The sequence below is a fragment of the Pteropus medius genome, unplaced genomic scaffold, assembly GCF_902729225.1.
Source record: "Pteropus medius unplaced genomic scaffold, Ma_sr-lr_union100, whole genome shotgun sequence".
NCBI classification, from domain to species: domain Eukaryota; kingdom Metazoa; phylum Chordata; class Mammalia; order Chiroptera; family Pteropodidae; genus Pteropus; species Pteropus medius.
The window spans coordinates 31,904-49,462 of NW_024350923.1; the positions used below are offsets into that span (position 1 = coordinate 31,904).

Consider the following 17,559-nt stretch of genomic DNA (forward strand, 5'->3'; position numbering starts at 1 on the left):
CCCATGCTCCCCGACTTTCCCCCTCCCTCTCCTGAGCAAAGGTCACGAGGAAGCCACTGCCCTCGGCGGGCGGAGCGGGAAGGCCCAAAGGGCCGGGACGCAGACCAGCTGGGGCTTCCGGGCAACGCGGGCAGCCGGCCCGGCTCTGAGCCACTTCCTGCAGGACCGCGCCCGCCACGGTCCAGAGGCTCCTCGGGGCACGGACCCTCTCATCCCCCCCAAGCTCCAGGCCTGGTCCAGGCTCCTGGGAGCCGGCGACCTCCACTCACCCCCGTGGGTCTGAGCCGTGACTGCCACTCACCTACTGCCAAGACCTGGGGCTCATGCGACCGCGAGGGCGGGGCGGCTCACCTGGGCCAGGTGCGCAGCGGCGACAGCCCCAGCGGCGGCTACAGGTGCAGCCCCGCCCAGCAGCCAGGGCCGAGGGCGGACCCAAGTGTCCCGCTTTGTGCCCAAGGCTGGCGCTCAAGGATGTCCTGCGTTCAGCTTAGTTACTGGGAACCGAGGCCGCCAGGCTTGGGGGCAAAGGCCAAACCGGCCCAACCAGCCGGGAGAGTCTCCGTGGCCTGGAGGACTCCTTGGAGATTCCACCGTCCCCAGGGGCTTTTGCGGTTGCGCCCCTCCCCCCACCCTGCTCTTCCTCTTCCTCCGGGAAGCCTGCCTAGAGTACCCTTCCCAAGCCCCAGGTGCAGGGAGGGTAAGACCTCACTTTCGGCAGCTCGTGGAGACCCAGAAGAGGGCCAGGAGGCTACCACGTCCTGACATCTCCCCATCTGGGCCTCGGTTTCCCAGCTAGCCCCAAGCACAGACACAATCCACCCAAAAGTTGACACAGAGGTTTTATTATAAAAAGTTCTGCTGGCTGAGAGGAGTCAGAGAGGTGAGGTCCGGGCCCCCGACCAGCCAGATTGGGGCGGGCAGGATCTGGGACCCAGAAGTCAGAGGGAGGCCAGCAAACGGCTGGTTTTCCTGTGCTGTGACTATATAAGGAGCCCCCGCTCCCAGTTGTATGGTGACAGTGGTCACCCAGAGTTCAAGTCAGGGTTATGCCAAGCCTGAGCCCTAACACATGGACCAGGTTTCACAGATCAGACAAGTGTGCTTCTCACAGACACCTCAAACGTACACGGCCCTCCCAGGACCCCCACAGATACCCCTTCCTCCTGGGACCCCTCACATACACCCATGTATACGTGGGCCTTCTTACAGCCCCCCCACACACACACATAGCCATGGGCAGGGGTGGGGCGCGGTGGTGGCGGCTCTCAGTCTCGGCTCCCGGGTGCCAGTGACAGCTCTGGGTCCCCTACACGTCTGTGCTCTTGGGGCTGGAGCTGGAGGTGGGAGTGGAGTTCGGTGGCGGGGCCCACAGGCCCAGCCCCGCCCGCCCACCCGGGGCGGCCCGTACCCCAGTTTCTCCCGGAGGCTGCGGTACTTCTCCTCCAGAACCCTGTTCTTCACCGACTGAGGGACGTCAGGCACGAACCAGGCAGCCACGAGCTTGATGCACAAGGCCACGTGCTGGTGGTGGGAGCAGGGGCTGACTGGGGAGGCCAGCCAGCGGGGCCGGAAGCAGGGAGGAGGGTTGGAGCGGGCTGCACCCCCCAGACCCCCGTTCCGGCCCACCTCAAAGAGAATGAGGAAGGCCAGACGGATGGCCAGGAGGATCCAGAACTGCTCGGAGAAGTTGTAGTCCAGCGCGTTGCGATAGTCCCGGTACCTGAGTGGAGAGAGCCTTGGGTCAGGGGTCAGGAGTTCAGAGGTTACTTGCGGGGGTGGAAGCGTCAAACCTGCACTCAGTGACGTGCTCCGAGTCCTCTGTCTTGACGGGGTCCTGGAAGTCCTTGGTGTGGAACACGGACAGGCTGTGGTTGATGTAGCCCGTGAGGCAGCTGTGGGGAGGGGTGGGGGCTGCGGGGTGAGGCCTCTCGGGCCTCGGAGGTGTTTCTCTGGAGCTAGTTCCTGTCTGGTGGGACCGTCAGTGTGGGACACAGCAAAGACCCCCTCCTCGAAACCCCCATGTGGGAGAGGGGCCGCTGGGGGAGGCGGATGGGACCTGGGGCTGCCACCAGCTGCCTTCCCTGCCGGCAGCTGAGGGGCATCTTGGGGAACCCCTGGAGGGCGAGAGTGCCACAGGGGGCCTGACGGGAGGAAGACGTGGTGGTACTGCCTGCTCAGGACACAGCTGGTGCAGGGACCCTAACCTCCCACCGGGGTCCCTGTCTGTGCAGGAGAGCAGGGCCACCCCAGGCAACGCTGACAGCATTGGAACGTTCCCCAGGCTCCCCTGGGCAAGGCCGTGGTTGGACTAGCTTTCCTGGGGTGTCTGGGCAGTGCGGTCCCCCCAGGGGCTGTGTGGCAGCACCCCTTACTCGACTGCGGGGCGCGCCCCCTCTCGGCATGGGCCGTAGCGGTACTTGTACACCACTCGGGGGATGAACTCAGATGTGAAGGCGATGACCATCCCGTTGGCAATGACCGCCAGCACGCCGATAGTCTCCAGCACCTGCAGCCAGGTCCCTGGACCACAGCAGTGCGGTGAGGCCGTCCTGTCCCCCCAGCCATGACTGCTGGTACAGCCCACCGCGCCTCCACCCATCGTTCCCCAAGGCCAGAAGCCTGGGTGGTCCCAGGGTCTTGTCACACCTCTGCCAATGGCACCCATCACAGCTACGGGGCCAGGCCACTGACAGGAGACCTGGGCCACGGTGGACAGAGCCCCGCCTCTGGTCTCCTGACCCCTCGTCCTTGTCATGGACAGGAAGGGACTCAGGTCTCCCTGTCTCCCTCTTCTTCCTAGACACCTCAGCTGTCCCTGGGGTCCCCCTCCTGGGTTCCCACCCCAGGGTAGAACCCTTTAACCTGGGACCGAGACTGGGGCCTCTCCCACACATCTCCCTCCCTCTGCCCACATCCCGCGCCCCCTTCCTTCTGTTCATCCCTGACACCTGTCCGTCTGGATGAGACCAGCCTGGGAGACTGAGGCCACCTGCTCTCAGTGCCTGCCCCTAGCTGCTAGACTCCTGCATGCACCAGCTCCCTGTTCTCAGAGTCCAGCTTCTCTGCCTGGGCCCCCAAGGGGGCTTCAGGGGTGGCTGGGGGCGGGAGGGAGGCACCTGTGAGGAATTGGCCAGCCCTGCCACTGTCTGGGGCCTGCGGGGGCAGGGGGCAGCCCCGACCCCCGGCAGGCCCTGGGGGAAGGCCTGGGGGGCTGTCTGCGGGGTGAGGGGGATTGTCTTGCCACTGCTGCTTAGAGTGTTTCAAGGGGACTGATGTGGTCCCAGCACCCTTTGCCACGCCTGTCCCCCCCCACGCCTGGGCGCCCCGATCTGTGCAGCCATCCCATTGGGCCCCTGACCGATGTCCTTGGCCTTGCGTGGCACCAGCCGCCGCTGCAGCCTAACCATCTTGATGGCGTCCAGGCGGATCTCCACGAGGTTGCTGAAGAGCGCGAGCAGCGGGGCGAGCGGGAAGGCGGCCACGAAGATGGTAGTGAAGCCGTACTGGATCACTGCGGGGGGCGGCACCCTGAGGGCCCGCCCCTGCGCCCCGGCCCCGCCCACCGCACGTGCTCCCTCTGTCCCCACAACCCCAGCCCCCCAGCTCCGGCCCACGCACTCATCTCCATGAACTCGTCAAACAGGCTGAAGGTGTTGACGGGGTTCAGGCGGTAGTTGCGCTGCCAGTCTCTCAGCTCGGGGTCCCGGGACTCGTGGCCCCGCATTGAGCGATACTTGAGGGCCAGCCACCTGGGGGTGACCAGAACCCGGTGGGGGACAGGGAGCGGGGGCGCAGGGGCCCCTCCGCCGGCCCTGGGAGGTAGGGAGGAGGGTGGGGCGCCCCGAGGAAGAAGGGGGGTCCTCACGGGCGCAGGTACTCCATGCAGTTGCTGAGCGTTTGCTTCAGGCCCATGATGATGGCCATCTGCACGAACAGGTCCATCATGCAGCCACTGAGATGGCACTGCAGGCGGGGCAGGGACGGGAGGTCAGGCCTGGGAGGGAGGGCGGTTGGGGACAGGGTGGTTGGGGACAGGGCAGCAGGGCACCCCGGGCAGACTGACCTCCTCCAGCTTCCACAGGCCCGCCAGGCGCACGGACTTCCCAGGGTGGCCGTTGATCCTAGGGAGGACAGCAAGGCGGAGGGCAGCACCTTGCCTCTGACAGGGTGCGGGTGGCGCAGGACGGAAGGGGCAGCGGGGGCAGCGGGGGCAGTGGAGGGGAAGCGCAGGACGCCGGAGGCTACGCCCAAGCACGCCGCACGCCACACGCACGCGCAGGAGAAAGCTCAGCCGGTCACTGGCTCAGGCGTGCGTTCTAGACGAGGCCTGCTGGCGGTGGGCTTGCCTCGGTTTCCCCCACGGAAACGGCACCGGAGTTGCTTTGTGTTTCAATCGCCTGCTTTCCGTAACACGGTAAAAAACACACACTCTATTAAGCCCCAGGTCAGGCTCATGCTCGGCGGCGAGATCCGCGAGGCTCGTCACAGTTCCTGACAACTGTGCGGCGCGGCTCTGGAACAGTGTAAATTTGCAAAAGAAGAAATTACTATTTTAGGAAACACGATCATGTACCTGGAAAACCAAAATAAACCAACTGAAAGACCGGCTGGCTAAATCAGCTGACAAGTGCTCGGAGACAAGGAAGCTGACCCCGGGGGTCGGCTCGCTCTGCGGGGTGCAGTGGGACCAGCGGGAGATGCAGCAGGAGGTGTCTGTCACAGACACCAGCCACCACCGCGACGCAGCCACGGGGAAATGCATGACAAGTCTGGCCCCCGTGGGAAGAAAACTGTAAAACTACTAAAGAACGTTAAAGAAAAAAAGAGGAAAAGACTTGAATATCAAAAACCTCATCAATAGGAAAACTCAGGATTGTGTTTTGCGTGTAGACGGAGTGACGCCCCCGAAGACGTCCACGTCCCAGTTCCTGGAGCCCGTGGCTCAGCGCGCAAGTGTGCGACGGACGTGAGTTGTCACCTTACACGGCGGGCGGCATTAAGGTCGCTGCCAGCTGGCCTGACAGTGGGGAGGGTATCCTGGGTTATCTGGGCATGCCCAGTGTGATCCTGCGGGTCCTTCAGTGGGCACGCGGCGGGGCGGGGCCGCAGAGCCGGCAGGACAAGGACTCAGCACTGCCGCTGGCTTTGGAGACAGAGGAGGAAGGGGCCAGGGACCCGGGCGCTCGGGCGGCCTCGCAGAGCTGAGGAAGGGGACAGACGCTCTGCCGGGCGAACGCCAGCCCCGTAGCGCTCGGATTCCGCCCCGCGAGGCCCCTTTGGGACTTCGGGTCTACACAACGGTAGGATAACAAATTCGTGTTGCTCAAAGCCAGTAAGCTGTGGTCATCCGCTATGGCAGCAATGGAAAATCAACGCGGTGTCCACGTTGGTTCTCCCTAGAAAACGTATGATTTTACTGCAGTCTTAAACTAAATCCCACAGAATCCCGCCATAGATTGACAGAATGATTCTAAAGCTTACCTAGAATAATAAACGTGTAAATAACCATTAAAAAAAAAAAAAGGCGAAGCAAGAAAGAAGAGTGAGGAGCTCGGGCCCATCTGGCAGTAAAGTCCAACACACACACAAAATAATTTTTTTAAAAAGTACAACATAAGCAGAGTCGGGCCTGGTCAGTACTTGGTTGGGAGACCAGCTAGGAAGACCAGGTGCTGTAGGTGTGAAAAATAAAAAAATAAGGGATTGTAAACCGACAAGGTCCTTGCAATCTGTGAGGTCAACCAAGGGTTGCCTCACCTAAAAAATAAAAATAAATCAAAATTTTAAAAAAAGCACAACACGGCAACCTACAGTGAGGTCGGGGTCACACAGGGTCCCGTCCTCTGCCCCTCACGGCCCAACAGACCCCTCATGAGTCAATGATTTGAGTCTTTAAAATGTCAAAGCCATGAATATCTAAAGGAAATCACAGCTGAACACGTGCTTAATCTTGAGAAGGGGGCCTTTTGAGCACGGCCTGAAAAACAGACACCGTAAAGGAACGTCACTACAAAGGTCGCGACAGGGACAGGCACGGCGTCCAGGCAGCATGAGGAGGCTGGGAGGAGCTGCACGCGTCCAGAGGAGCACCCTGAGCTCGGAACGCGAGAAGACGCTCCACTGAAGGGTCAGAAACCAGAGTGGGGACACTTCCCAGAAGCTGGGGCGGCAATGGGAGGAAAGAAGCAAAGGAAATGAGATGGCCGATGCCGGACGTCATCAGACGCAAGACGCCTGAAAACGCCTCGGAACCGAAGGCTGGCGGGCTCCAGCCCAGTGTATGTGGCAGGTCCTTCTCATGTGACACACATGGACTCCACAGCCAGGCCTGCTACATCACTGGGAACCCGGCAAAGGACAAGGCCCACTCCCTATGGGGCCACCGTTCCTGAGACTCAGTGAACAAGGAAGAGCATGGCGTGTCCTCGGTGGCCGAGGGGACGGCAAGGCTGTGAGATTGGGGACGAGCTGGTGGACAGGGTAAGGCTGGGGTGCCGGCAGGACCTCAGAGTGAGCATGTCGACAGGCAGCCAGGTCTGTGGGTCTAGACAGGGCTGAGGCGAGAGTGTGGGCCTCAGTGGTGTTTGTCACGGTGCTAACGTCACCAGCTGGGTCCTTCGGGAGAACAGGCAAAGCCAGCAGCTGGGAGGGGGGCGACCAGTACTGAGGAAAGAGAGGCAGGAGGGGGAGGACCAGAAACTGGATGTGCCAGTGAAAGGGTTCTTTGAAAGAAACGTGACAGCTGCTATGTGACGGCGGTCACCCAGCAGACAGAAGCACGTGGAACGCAAGAGGCCCACTCAGGCCCGCGGCTGAGAATTCCAGACGCCTGGGGACGTGAGAAGAGGCCTTCACGCCCGCAACAGCGCAGACCGCATGCCGGAGGGCAGGTCGCCTCTGCTGGGCTCCGGCCTCGCTGAAGCAGGAGTGCAGCGCGGCTGCTTCCCGCCGTCCCTCCCCGGGATGCTCCGGGGCCCGGGGCCCTACGCAGATGGAAGGGCCACGCACAGCCCCAAGGAGAGGGCACAGCCAGGACGGGGTCCCCAAGGACAGGCGAACTTGCGCGACCTCTGATGTCTTTGAACATCTGAGAGGAGCCGGGATTTGATAAAGTTCTGGTAGGGAGTTTGGGATCGGTTGGCACCATGCGTGTGCCTTACGAAATGTAATCAAACGCACAACAAACGGGCCAATGATTTTCTAAAGAGAAGATGGAAAAGTATATATCGTTTGAACCAAAGGGGTCCATTTCGCTAATTAGAAGGGTGAGGGGAAGTGCTTGCTCGTGGCAGCTTTATTTGTAAAGCTCAGAACCGGAAAGAACCCAACAGGTGCTTAAAGCAGTTTCCGCACCCCGCAAAGAACACCCCAGCCGTGCGGACTCAGAAGAGGCCACGGCCCGTTCTCACTGTAAAAAGTGGTCGTTATTCACAGGACAGAACCACCGATGCCCATAGCTGTGTGTGTGCGCATGTCAGTGTGTACAAAAGTCTGCTTAGACCCGCAGACGGTGACGTCAGGTATCCCCTCGGGGACCGGACAGCAGAGCTGGGGTTAACCGTAGGCTTCCTCCACAGATTTCTATACTGACTTTCCGCTTGTTCTGAGCACGAATTACTTTAAAAATTAAAAAGAGCAGGCCTTTCCATCCATCAGCGGGGAAGGGACTCGGGGTGGCCCTCACCTGCCCAGGATGAAGGCGACGTAGACGAGGGAGGAGAAGTGGGTGAAGAACTGCAGCGTGAAGAACTTGACGGTGAACTTGCTCTCTCGCTCCGAGAAGGTCCTGGGTTTCTCTGGGATGAGACGTGGGACCGTTCCTCGCCTGTCCCTAGCCCCGAGACGGTCCCACTCCTGGCCTGCCCCTGTGTCAATGCCTGCAACCCTCACCTGTCTCTCAGGTGCGAGCTTCTACCCTCCGGTGGCAGAGGGGGTGCAGACCGCAGGAAGGGCCCCTGCTCCCACCCAGGGCTCTGGGATCCCAGCCTTGAGTGCCCCCTCGGCCTCCCACGTCTCCCCAGAGGCCAGGCCAGGGCTGAGGGCCCCTGCGCTCACCGAAGTCACAAAGCTTCAGGGCCACACTCTTGTTGATCTGCGTGAGGGGAGACGAGGCTCACTTTGGGCCTCAGGGGGGACGCCCCTCCCTGCCTGTCCCCTGCTCCACCCACCGACCTTGGTCATGAAGAGGATGGTCACATAATGCACCAGGGCCCCCGTCACCACCACGGCCGTGGTCACCTGCTCCTCCAGGAAGGGCAAGGCCAAGTTGCTGAAGACGGCGGCGGCCAGGACACGGTAGACGACCAGGACGTGGGCCATGCCAATCATGAGGCAGATCTGCGGGGGTGGGCGGGGCCTTGGGAGGGCTGTCCCCGCTGTGTCTCCAGCCGCCCCCCACAGGCTCCCAGGAATACCATGAACAGAGACAGGATGAGGATGATGGTGCTTCTCAGGTAGGAGTGCTGGTGTGGCCGGAGCTTGTAGTCAGGGCAGTTAATGAGCTCGAGTGCCACTTCTTCCTGGGGACGGCCCCAGACACGCCTCAGACACGGGACGCAATTCCAGACACTCGGCCCCAGACACGGGGAGACGGGTCCTCAGATTACCGACTCAAGTCCCAGACACGGACGGCCTTTCAGACGTAATGGTCCTCAGACATCGCACGCAGTCCCCTGACGGGGACGGGGCCCAGACACTGGACGGGTCTCAGACCACAGACGGCCCCTTCACCTCAGAATGGCATGTGTCCAGATTACGGGGACAGGTCAGATATGTAGACGGGATGGGCCTCAGACACGGGGGACGGGCCTCAGACACGGGGGACGGGCCTCAGACATGGGAACACATGTCTCAGACAGGGGGATGCACGCCTCTGGGACGGCAGGGGCAGGCGTGGGCCGCACGGGGCCCTGGGAAGAGCCTGCCCTGTGGGCGCCCTGGCTGCAGCTCACCTGGTCCTCATCCCACCCATACAGGTCCCAATGCAGGACCACACGGGCTCGCTGCCTCTTCCAGATCTCCAGGAACACAGTGGCTGCAGTGGGAGCAAGGCGGGTGTCACGCGTGTCCCTGGGGTGGGTCTGGGGTGGCGCCCAGGGCGCTGGTGCAGGGTGGTCCCGGAGCTCAGGCTGGCCCCAGGTGCTCGCAGCGACTCACCCCACAGAGCCATGAAGATGGCAAACAGCACGGTGCCCTCGTTGTCGAAGAGGTGGGTGAGCTGGGGAGAGGGTGCTGGGGAGAGGGTGCGGGGCTGGGGCCGGCTTCCCCGCTCCGCGGCCCCCCAGGTTTCCCCGGCTCTGCTCCCCCTGGCCTTCCACCCTTCAGAGGACAGGCCAGCCGGTGCCCCCACAGCCCACGGAGTCCGGCGGCGACCCCCAGGGCAGCAAACCTTAGCAAAGGTGCAGGTGTCCGAGAGGCGCTGGTACCTGCGCCTGTGGTCACCGCGAGGACACATGAGGATGTCGTGGGCCTCGCAGATCTCCTTGCTGGGGATGCAGGGACCTTTGCTGCTGCCAGGCCTCTCCCCGGACCAGCGCCCCTCCCCCCCACCCTGCCCAGCCCCCACCTGATCTGGCTGGCATGGAACAGGGAGAAGCCGCTCAGGAAGATGATGAGGCCGACCACCGCGGCGGGCACCAGCATGTAGGTGTACCAGCCAAGCCAGGCGAAGTACAGGGCCACCTTCTCACCGAAGTAGTTCCTGTGGGCACAGCTGCCTGTCAGGGCCACCCCACCAGAGGTGACGTCACCCGGGCGGGGCACGCCACACGTGGGGACGTGGGGTGTCTATACTGACAGCATCAGTATGTCTAAGCGGGGTACACCGACACATCTGCGGGTGCATGGGTGTGTCTGTGGGTGCATAGCTGTGTCTGTGGGTACGTGGGTGTGCCTGTGGGTGAGTAGCTGTGTCTGTGGGTGCGTAGATGTGGCTGTGGGTGCTTAGTTGCATCAGTAACGCGGCAGCCCGTGGCGATGAATGCGGTTCAGGCGTACGGAAGACGTGGCTGGCGGAAAGAACAAGTCCAGACGTATCGTAAGGTTAGTCAGGTCCCAGGGGGCGCAGGCGTACCGGGCGATGCCGCGATCGCGTCCAGGCGCCGTGAATGCGTCCGGTGGCGCCGCAGACGGTCCGTGGAATGTCCGTGGATGATCAGGTCCAGGCGCCGGAGCGCTGGTGCCACGTGCGGCGGTCCGGTGGATGATCGGTGTCCAGGGCACGTGGGCGCGTCCAGGTGGCGATCGTGTCCGTGGGCGCGAATAACAGGTCCAGGGCGCCGCGAATGGTAACCAGGCGCCGCGATCGTCCAGGCGAAATGTGTCCGTAAGCACGGCGTACGGCGGGCGCATTGCGGAACCAGGGCGCATCAGTCCGCGGGCGGCAGAACTGCGTCCAGGGCACGCGGCACCCAGGCGATATCAGGTCCAGAAGAGTTGTGTTCGTGGGTGCGTGAAGCTGTGTCTGTGTGGAGGCTGCCAGGCCCTGGGCGGAGCCGCCTCAGGCGCGTAGTGCCTGCCTGTGGAGGCGTAGCTGTGTCTGAGCCCGTAGGTGTGTCTGCAGGGGCGTGGCGTGGGGGGCACAGGTGATTTGTTTGGGCCGGTATCACCTGATATCATCGATCGGCTGCTCGCGGACCATGTTCCTCCACCGGGCCCATTTCTTCTTCAGGCCTTCCTCGCCCTGGCACAAGTGGCAGTGAGGGCTTCCCGCCTCACGTCCCGCCCTCGGGCACTCTCCCAGGCGGCCCGCCCCTCACCTTGTGCAGGGGGAACTTGGTCTCAAAGACCTTTTCCTTCACCAAATCATGGAATGTGTCTACAGGTCACAGGGAGCCTCGGGTCAGAGGGGAGCGGGCCGAGGGAGGGCCCTGCCCGTTCTCCCTATGACGATGCCCCTCCTGGCCACCACACGCCCACCTGCCCACTCCGTCCTCACCGCCATCTGCCGTCTTGCTGTTCAGGACAAAGTTGATGATTCGGATTCTAGAACACAAGAGTTGGCTCAGGGTGGCGCCGTGTGACGCCTCTGTCTGGCCGGATCCCCAGCCCCCTGCCTGGTGGCCTGACCAGAGCTTGAACCCAGGACTCAGCTGGGAACCCACCCCTGTCCTCCTTATCCTCCCAGGGTCTAGCCGCCCCGTGGCTCCAGGATGGGGCTCTCTCGGGGGTGGTCCCTCTCCCCCAGCCACCTGGCCCGACCCTCTACCTCCAATCACACCTCCCACCTGGAGCCCCGCACGTGTCCAGAGCACACCCTGTGCCTTCGGGAGCGCGAGTCCTCTTTACCCCACTGGGAGCCGTTTTGACTATGTGGAGACTGAGGCTCAGAGAGGTCGAATAACTCGCCAAAGGTCACACAGCTAAGAAGCGGCTGAGCCACACCCCTCTGGTCACCCCCCTATGGGGCACTCACCCCAGGCTGTTCCCACAGCCCCACCGAGGTGCCTCTGCTCAGCGCCCTCCCCTTGTCCCCCCCCAGCTGTGCCAGTCCCCCTGTGTCCACCCGAGGCCCCTCCATCGCCTCATATCCAGATGCCAGGAGCGGTGTTCACCAGTCTCCACTGACGGGGCCTCAGGCGAGTTCAGAGGGGCCTGGGACGAGCCAGGCAGGTGATGGAGGAAGGGCATGGGGAGGGCAGGTGGACCAGCTTGTAGGGCTAGAGGGTTAGTGGGGAGAAGCAGGTGCTTGGAGAGGAGAGGTAGGGACCCACCTCTGGCTTCAGAGCCAAGAGGGATGGCTGCTCTCAGCCTCTGCACATCCTGCCCTTAGCCTTGAAGTCTGAGGTCGCAGCCCCATGTAACTTTCAGAACACCCCAAGAGGGAGAGCGGTCATTGTCCCTTTTCGCAGATACAGAAGCTGCAGCCCAGAGACCCGAGGCCACGCTTGGGAGCCTCGCATGCCCGGACCAGGCACGTGGTGGGCAGGGCTGCCCCAGGCCTGGCTCTGGGCCGGCCTCTCACCTGGTGGTGGTTGGGATGAGGGTGGTCCCGGCCGACTCCACTCGGGGGGCTGGACCCTCGGGCTCCATGAGGAGCATGCGGTACAGGTCGAAGATCCTGCTGTCAGCTTGGACCCCAAAGAACACTTTCTCTTCGTCTTCCTTAACCTGGGGGTGGGGCCGCATGGGAACACGCAAGCACAAGGCCATGGGCCACCTCTCCAGACCGCTCCCCAGGAGCCACCCAGCACCCACAACTCCTGCCCCCAGGCGCCAGTGCCAGCCCACCTTATAACGGAAGCCCTTCCTCTTGAGGTCTTCCAGGAACCTCTGCTGCTGGCGGACACACCTGGGGCTCCTCTGGGTGCGGTGGTCAGCCACAAGGACGTAGTCCCACGGCTCAGGGGCCTCGGTCTGGAGGAAGGAGATATGGGGCAGGTGCAGGGCCGCGGGGGGCAGGGCCAGGGCCGGAGTGGTGGGAGGGGCCAAGCACAGGAGGCTTCAGAGCAGCGACTCACCTCAGAAGCGCTGACCTCCATCAGCGGGATGCTGTCTCCTTCGGTCCCCACCAGGATGCGGAAGCTGTCTTCACCCTGCAGTGGGGCAAACAGAAGGACCAGCTCGTTCCCACAGCAGAGCAGCTCCTGAGCCAGGCACAACGGCACCAACGGGCTCAAAACATGGAGCTGGGGGTGGCAGGGACGAGTCAGCCATTCCGGTAGGGCTGTGTCTGGGGAAGGGCCAGGAGGCCCTGGACGGCAGCACGAAGGGCCAGCAAAGATCCATCTGGAATCCGTGAGAAAAGACAGCCCAGCGTGAAGGGGGCCGAAGACACAGACGGGGACTTCCAGGAAGGGAGCAGGGACAAGGCGACACGCGGGGATCGGGAGAGGCAAGGAAGCGTGGTCAGGGGCTGTGTGGCACCTCTGCCCCGCGGTCACACACAGCATCAAAGGCCACCGAACCCCTGCGTGTTGCGGGGGGCACCCCTGGTGCATGGATTCGGGAAACAAAACAGAACGTCCCACGGCCGGGCCCGGCCACCCCCGGGGAAGCGGACAGGGTGATCGCTGTAGCACGGCATCCAAACAGTGGAAACAGCACACGCGCCCACTGGCGGGGGCGTGGATGAAGACCCTGTGCTGTCCCCGCATGGTGGCGGGTCGTGCAGCAGTGACACAGATGGGCCGCTGCCTTGCGTGCGGCGTTGGGGACCATGGTGAAATGGTACTGAGCTCTGTAAAGCTAGGTGGGATGAGCCCCTCAGGGGTAACTGCTGTGGGACATTGAGGCCGGACACAGACGCCAACACCACCGGGCAGAGACTTAAGAGGGCGTGGATGAGTGCACAGCCTCCACGTGTCCCCCCGAGGGGCACTCGTGGTTACTGGGTCACACATGCTCCCACCATGGAGCTGAATCCCCCTCAGTGCCCTGGGCTGCGCTCAGCACCCGGTGGAGAAAGCGTGGACGGCAAAGGAGTCACTTTAGAGGAGAAACGTGGCAGACGCCCCTGCCCAAGCAATGACGCTCACAGTGACGTCACTTATGTCAGGGACCCTCAGACAGGAGGTGATGCGATAGTGTGAGGTCTCCTTTCTGAAACCTAGAGTGCCATCTCAGTACGAGAATCATCAGAGGGACTTTCTCCAGACCCGAGCTGACCCAAGAGGCAGATGGCCAAGGTGAAGATGAACGCCACATGGGACCCTGAACTGACAGGGACAGGAAAGGACACTGGGAAAGCTGGTGACATCGGTGTCAGGATGGCTGTGGGGGGCTCCTCATTGTGACCCGGGCCCCAGGGGATGGGGCGCTGACTTCAGGGGAAGCAGGACACGGGGCGCCCTGAACCATCTTCATCACTCTTTAAGCATCCTCACAGGTGTGCCGAAGCTGCAGCAGTGGGCTCCGAGGGCGGACACAGAGTGACCCATGCCCCTCCGCTGGGGCAGCCCGGCCACTGAGGGGTAGGGGACAAGGGCAGTCAGAGCAAGTGCACGGGGGAGCCCTGGGGCCGAGATACAGGGGGAGGATTCTGCCCACGTGTGTGCCCTCGGGCAAAATCACCCCTCCTCCAGCCGTGGCCTTGACAGTGTCTGCCCCACGGGGCTTTACTCCATGCACCCTGTAGCCCCACTGCCGTGCTGAGCACGTGTGTGCCTGGGTGACAGGGACCGTGGCCCAAGTCCCAGCCGGCAGCTCCCCAGGGAGGCACATGGGCCCTGGAGGGACAGAAATCTGCAGCATCCCAGGGGAAAGGGTGGGGTCTCGGGGACTGTATCCACTGGAAGACCACCATACCAACTGCCCACCTCACCAAAGACTCCACGCCTGGGCTGCATGTCGGCTCACCACTGCTCACGCCCTGCAGGCCCAGCCCCAGGCCCAGCCTGCCCCAGCCCCTGCTCCCCAGCCCCTCCCCAGCCCCAGCTCCCCAGCGCCCCAGCCCCAGCCCCAGCCCTCAACCAACACGGCCTGCTTGTCACCCTGTCCTCTCCATCCTGCAACTGCCGGGGCTTCGGCCCTGCTGATCCCCCAACCAGCGATCCGGTCCCTTCTCCAACCACATTCCTGCCAGGCTCAAGCCTGCCTCCTCCAGCAAGTCTGACTGGACTGCTCCAGCCAGTCTGTCCTTGAGGGCTGCCAGGTAAAATACAGGCCACCCAGTCATAATTGAATTTCAGATAAATAACTGATACCTTTTAGTATAAACATGTCTCAATTATTGTTACCATAGGACATACTTATACTACAAGAAATTGTTTATGTGAAACTCAGTAACTGGGCATCTTTTATTTTGTTTCACTAAACCTGAAAGTTTACTCCAACCTCCCCCCACCACACACACACACACGCGTGCACACACACACACACACACGCTACACGCAACGACACACACACGACACGCTATTTGAATATCACGCCGCCGCCACAAGACACACACACACACGCTATCAATGAAAGACCATCTACATGCACCACACACACGCATTACACACACGCATATCACGCCACTACACACACACACGCGCCAAAAGACACACACGCACGCACGCACACACGCACACACACACACGGCAGGAAGTGCTGGCTCCCGAACTGGCCTGGGTCTGCGCCCCTTCTGTCAATCATGGGAGCCAGGAAAGGCATCAAGTCCAAAGGCAGAAGACAGGCCCGAGGCATCGGGAGCCGAGGTCTGCAGAGGGGCGCTGCGTCGCCCCCCCACAGCGCGAGGCAGCCCTCACCCAGCCTGCCCCCGGGGCGCCCCATGCTCCGAGAGCATTGGTTCCCTTCCTGCACCATCTCCCAACAGCACCCACCCCCTCAGGCTGGGCCGCGGTGCTCCCTGCCCTCTCACTGGCAGCCCACAGACACTCGCACTCAGGTGTGGCTCCTGGTACCTGAAACTTACCCCTGTCTTGGGCCAGAGGAACCCTGCCTTTCACAGGCAGATTTGCAGGTGGGGGCAGGGCTGAAGCACCTCTGTGTCAGAGAACAGAGGAGTGTCAACTAGATGGGACCGGGACATTTGTGTCACCAGCATCTGGTTCATGGCCAGAGGTGCAGACTCTGGGCACCTGGCTCTGGGGTCCATGTTGTTGTCCCTTCGGCCCTGTCAGCCCCCACCCCTACAGGCTCAGCTACCAGCTCCAGACAAGGAAACTTCTGGAGAAGCCGCGGCTCCAGGAGACCCTCCGTCCCGCAGCCTGGAACACGAAGAGTTCAAGCTGGGGAAGTCCTGCCTCTCCCCACCGCTTCCGGCCCGGCCTCCAGGTCACCAGTGGGACCACCACCTGGCTTCTGACCCGGCTACGTGGAGCACGCATGTGCGACATCACTCTGGCTGCACCCACCTGCGTGTGGGCCGCCCCTCACGATCCCTGAGGGTCTTGCCATGCCTCCAGGCCCTCCTGACTGGGCCCTGAAGGCACGGTGCAGTGTCATCATCCAGGGAAGGGACATGCCTGCCCTTCCGAAGAACACGCCGCCCTGGCGGGCCCAGCCAGACACCCTCCGACCGCCCTCCCTGAGCAAGTCCTCGCCTGGCTCTGCCTGCGCGGCTTCTGAAGCAGGTGGTCTGTCCCTCCGCCTTCCTGCCCCCTGCATCCCTCCATTTCCCCAGCTGTCCATCTGTTGTCATCTGTCAGTTCATCCTTTCGGGTGTCTGTCCACCCATCCATCTGAGACACTCACTGAGGAAGCAGCCTGCCTTGTGTGCAGCCCTTGTGGGCGGCACGTCGTGTGAGTGGACACAGCCTGCAGGGGCAGGCACCATGGGGCAGGGTAGGTAGCCTGCAGCTTGGCCCTGTAGGGCAAGAGGTGGGCAGGAGGTACAAAGAGCGAGAAGTATTCTTGGGAGAGGCCCTGAGGGGCAGCGTGCGACTGGTGTCCAGGGACTCAGCACTCAGCACCCCCAAGAAGTTGGTACTCGGTACCTCGTGGGGACTCAGCACTCAGCACCCCAAGGAGTTGGTACTCGGTACCTCACGGGGACTCAGCACTCCCAGGACTGGCTGGTTACTACTGCAGCAACTTTGTACTCAGCACTTCCGCTTTGCAGAGGCATAAAGAGCAGGAAGGGAGCAGACAGGAGGTGAGGCCGGGGGTCGGCAGGAGCCAGATCACGGAGGGCTACTCAGGTGGCTGGGGAGCTTGGATTTCAGCTGGGGGCGACGGGGAGCCCTGGGAGGAATCTGAGCGGGGAAAGGGCACACTCAGGCCCAGCTGGAGGCTCGGGTCACCAAGTCCGGTGTCCACATCGCACCTGTCCTTCAAAGGGTTGATTCTCTCACCTCAGCCAAGCCAGGCGCTGCCTTCCCAGCCACCCCGAGCCCGTTCCAAGCCTCTCCTCCACCCCAGCACAGGCCAGCAGGGGAGGTAGGGTCGTCAGAGGAGCCTGGGGCCAGGCCCAGGGGTGCCAGGATGCCGAGCTGGCTCTGGAAGGACCGAGGAGGCCCCGGGCCAAGGTGAAGCAAGAGGCTAGCGCTTGGCCCACACCTGGGAGGGCCCTGGGCACTCCAGTGGGAGGCTGGTTTCGCTCTCCACCTCACCTGGGTCTCCTCCCGGCCGCCCAGGCCCTGGCCCAGCCCAGTGACTTCTTGCCTGGCAGATGGGAGAAAGGGTGTCTTTCTGGTATGTTCTCTTGCCTGCCTTCCTGGGACCCCCGCGGCCTCCTGCTCTGTCCCCCAGAATCAGAATTCAGCAGCCCCCAGCTGCCCTCACCTCTGCCTGGGGCAGGACCCCCAGGGGAGCAGAGAGCCCAGCTGGCTACCCTGAGCCTCCCAGCCCAAGGCCAGCCCGGGCTGGAGGCCACAGCCCCTTCCTCCCAGGAGTTAGCTGCAGGGCAAAGCTGCACAGCTGGGGGCCCTGGCTCAGGGACTGGGGTGGACACACCCTGCCCGTCCAGGCCCCACACACTCACTAAGACCCGAGCCCTGGGGTCTCCAGGGTCTCTGACTGCATGGAGGATGGAAAGTAAAGCCCCTGCCGAGGGATCCGTTCGGTTCTGCCACCCTCACCTCAACCTGGGCTCCAGGAGCCGCACAGGTGAGGCTGGTGGGGCTGGCTGGAGGGACCTCAGGTGTGGGTCCCACGCAGCGCCAGACTCACCTGCAT

General features: G+C 62.7%; 1 protein-coding gene across 1 annotated transcript; it reads right to left on the reverse strand.

Annotated features, from left to right (window-relative positions):
• Positions 1-851: 851 nt before the first annotated feature.
• ANO9 (anoctamin 9) lies at positions 852-17,559 on the reverse strand. Its single transcript, XM_039840988.1, has 27 exons — positions 17,554-17,559; positions 16,737-16,880; positions 16,138-16,249; positions 13,824-13,903; positions 12,459-12,626; positions 12,229-12,354; positions 11,963-12,108; positions 10,937-10,983; positions 10,758-10,816; positions 10,608-10,681; positions 9,566-9,700; positions 9,389-9,485; positions 9,157-9,217; positions 8,952-9,034; positions 8,415-8,519; positions 8,173-8,337; positions 8,056-8,092; positions 7,685-7,796; positions 4,064-4,121; positions 3,866-3,963; positions 3,619-3,749; positions 3,359-3,511; positions 2,373-2,520; positions 1,791-1,892; positions 1,627-1,720; positions 1,409-1,521; positions 852-1,334 (listed from the first exon to the last, which is right to left on the reverse strand). The coding sequence occupies exons 1-27, from the start codon at positions 17,557-17,559 to the stop codon at positions 1,307-1,309; spliced, it is 2,682 nt and encodes an 893-aa protein (XP_039696922.1). The 3' UTR covers positions 852-1,306.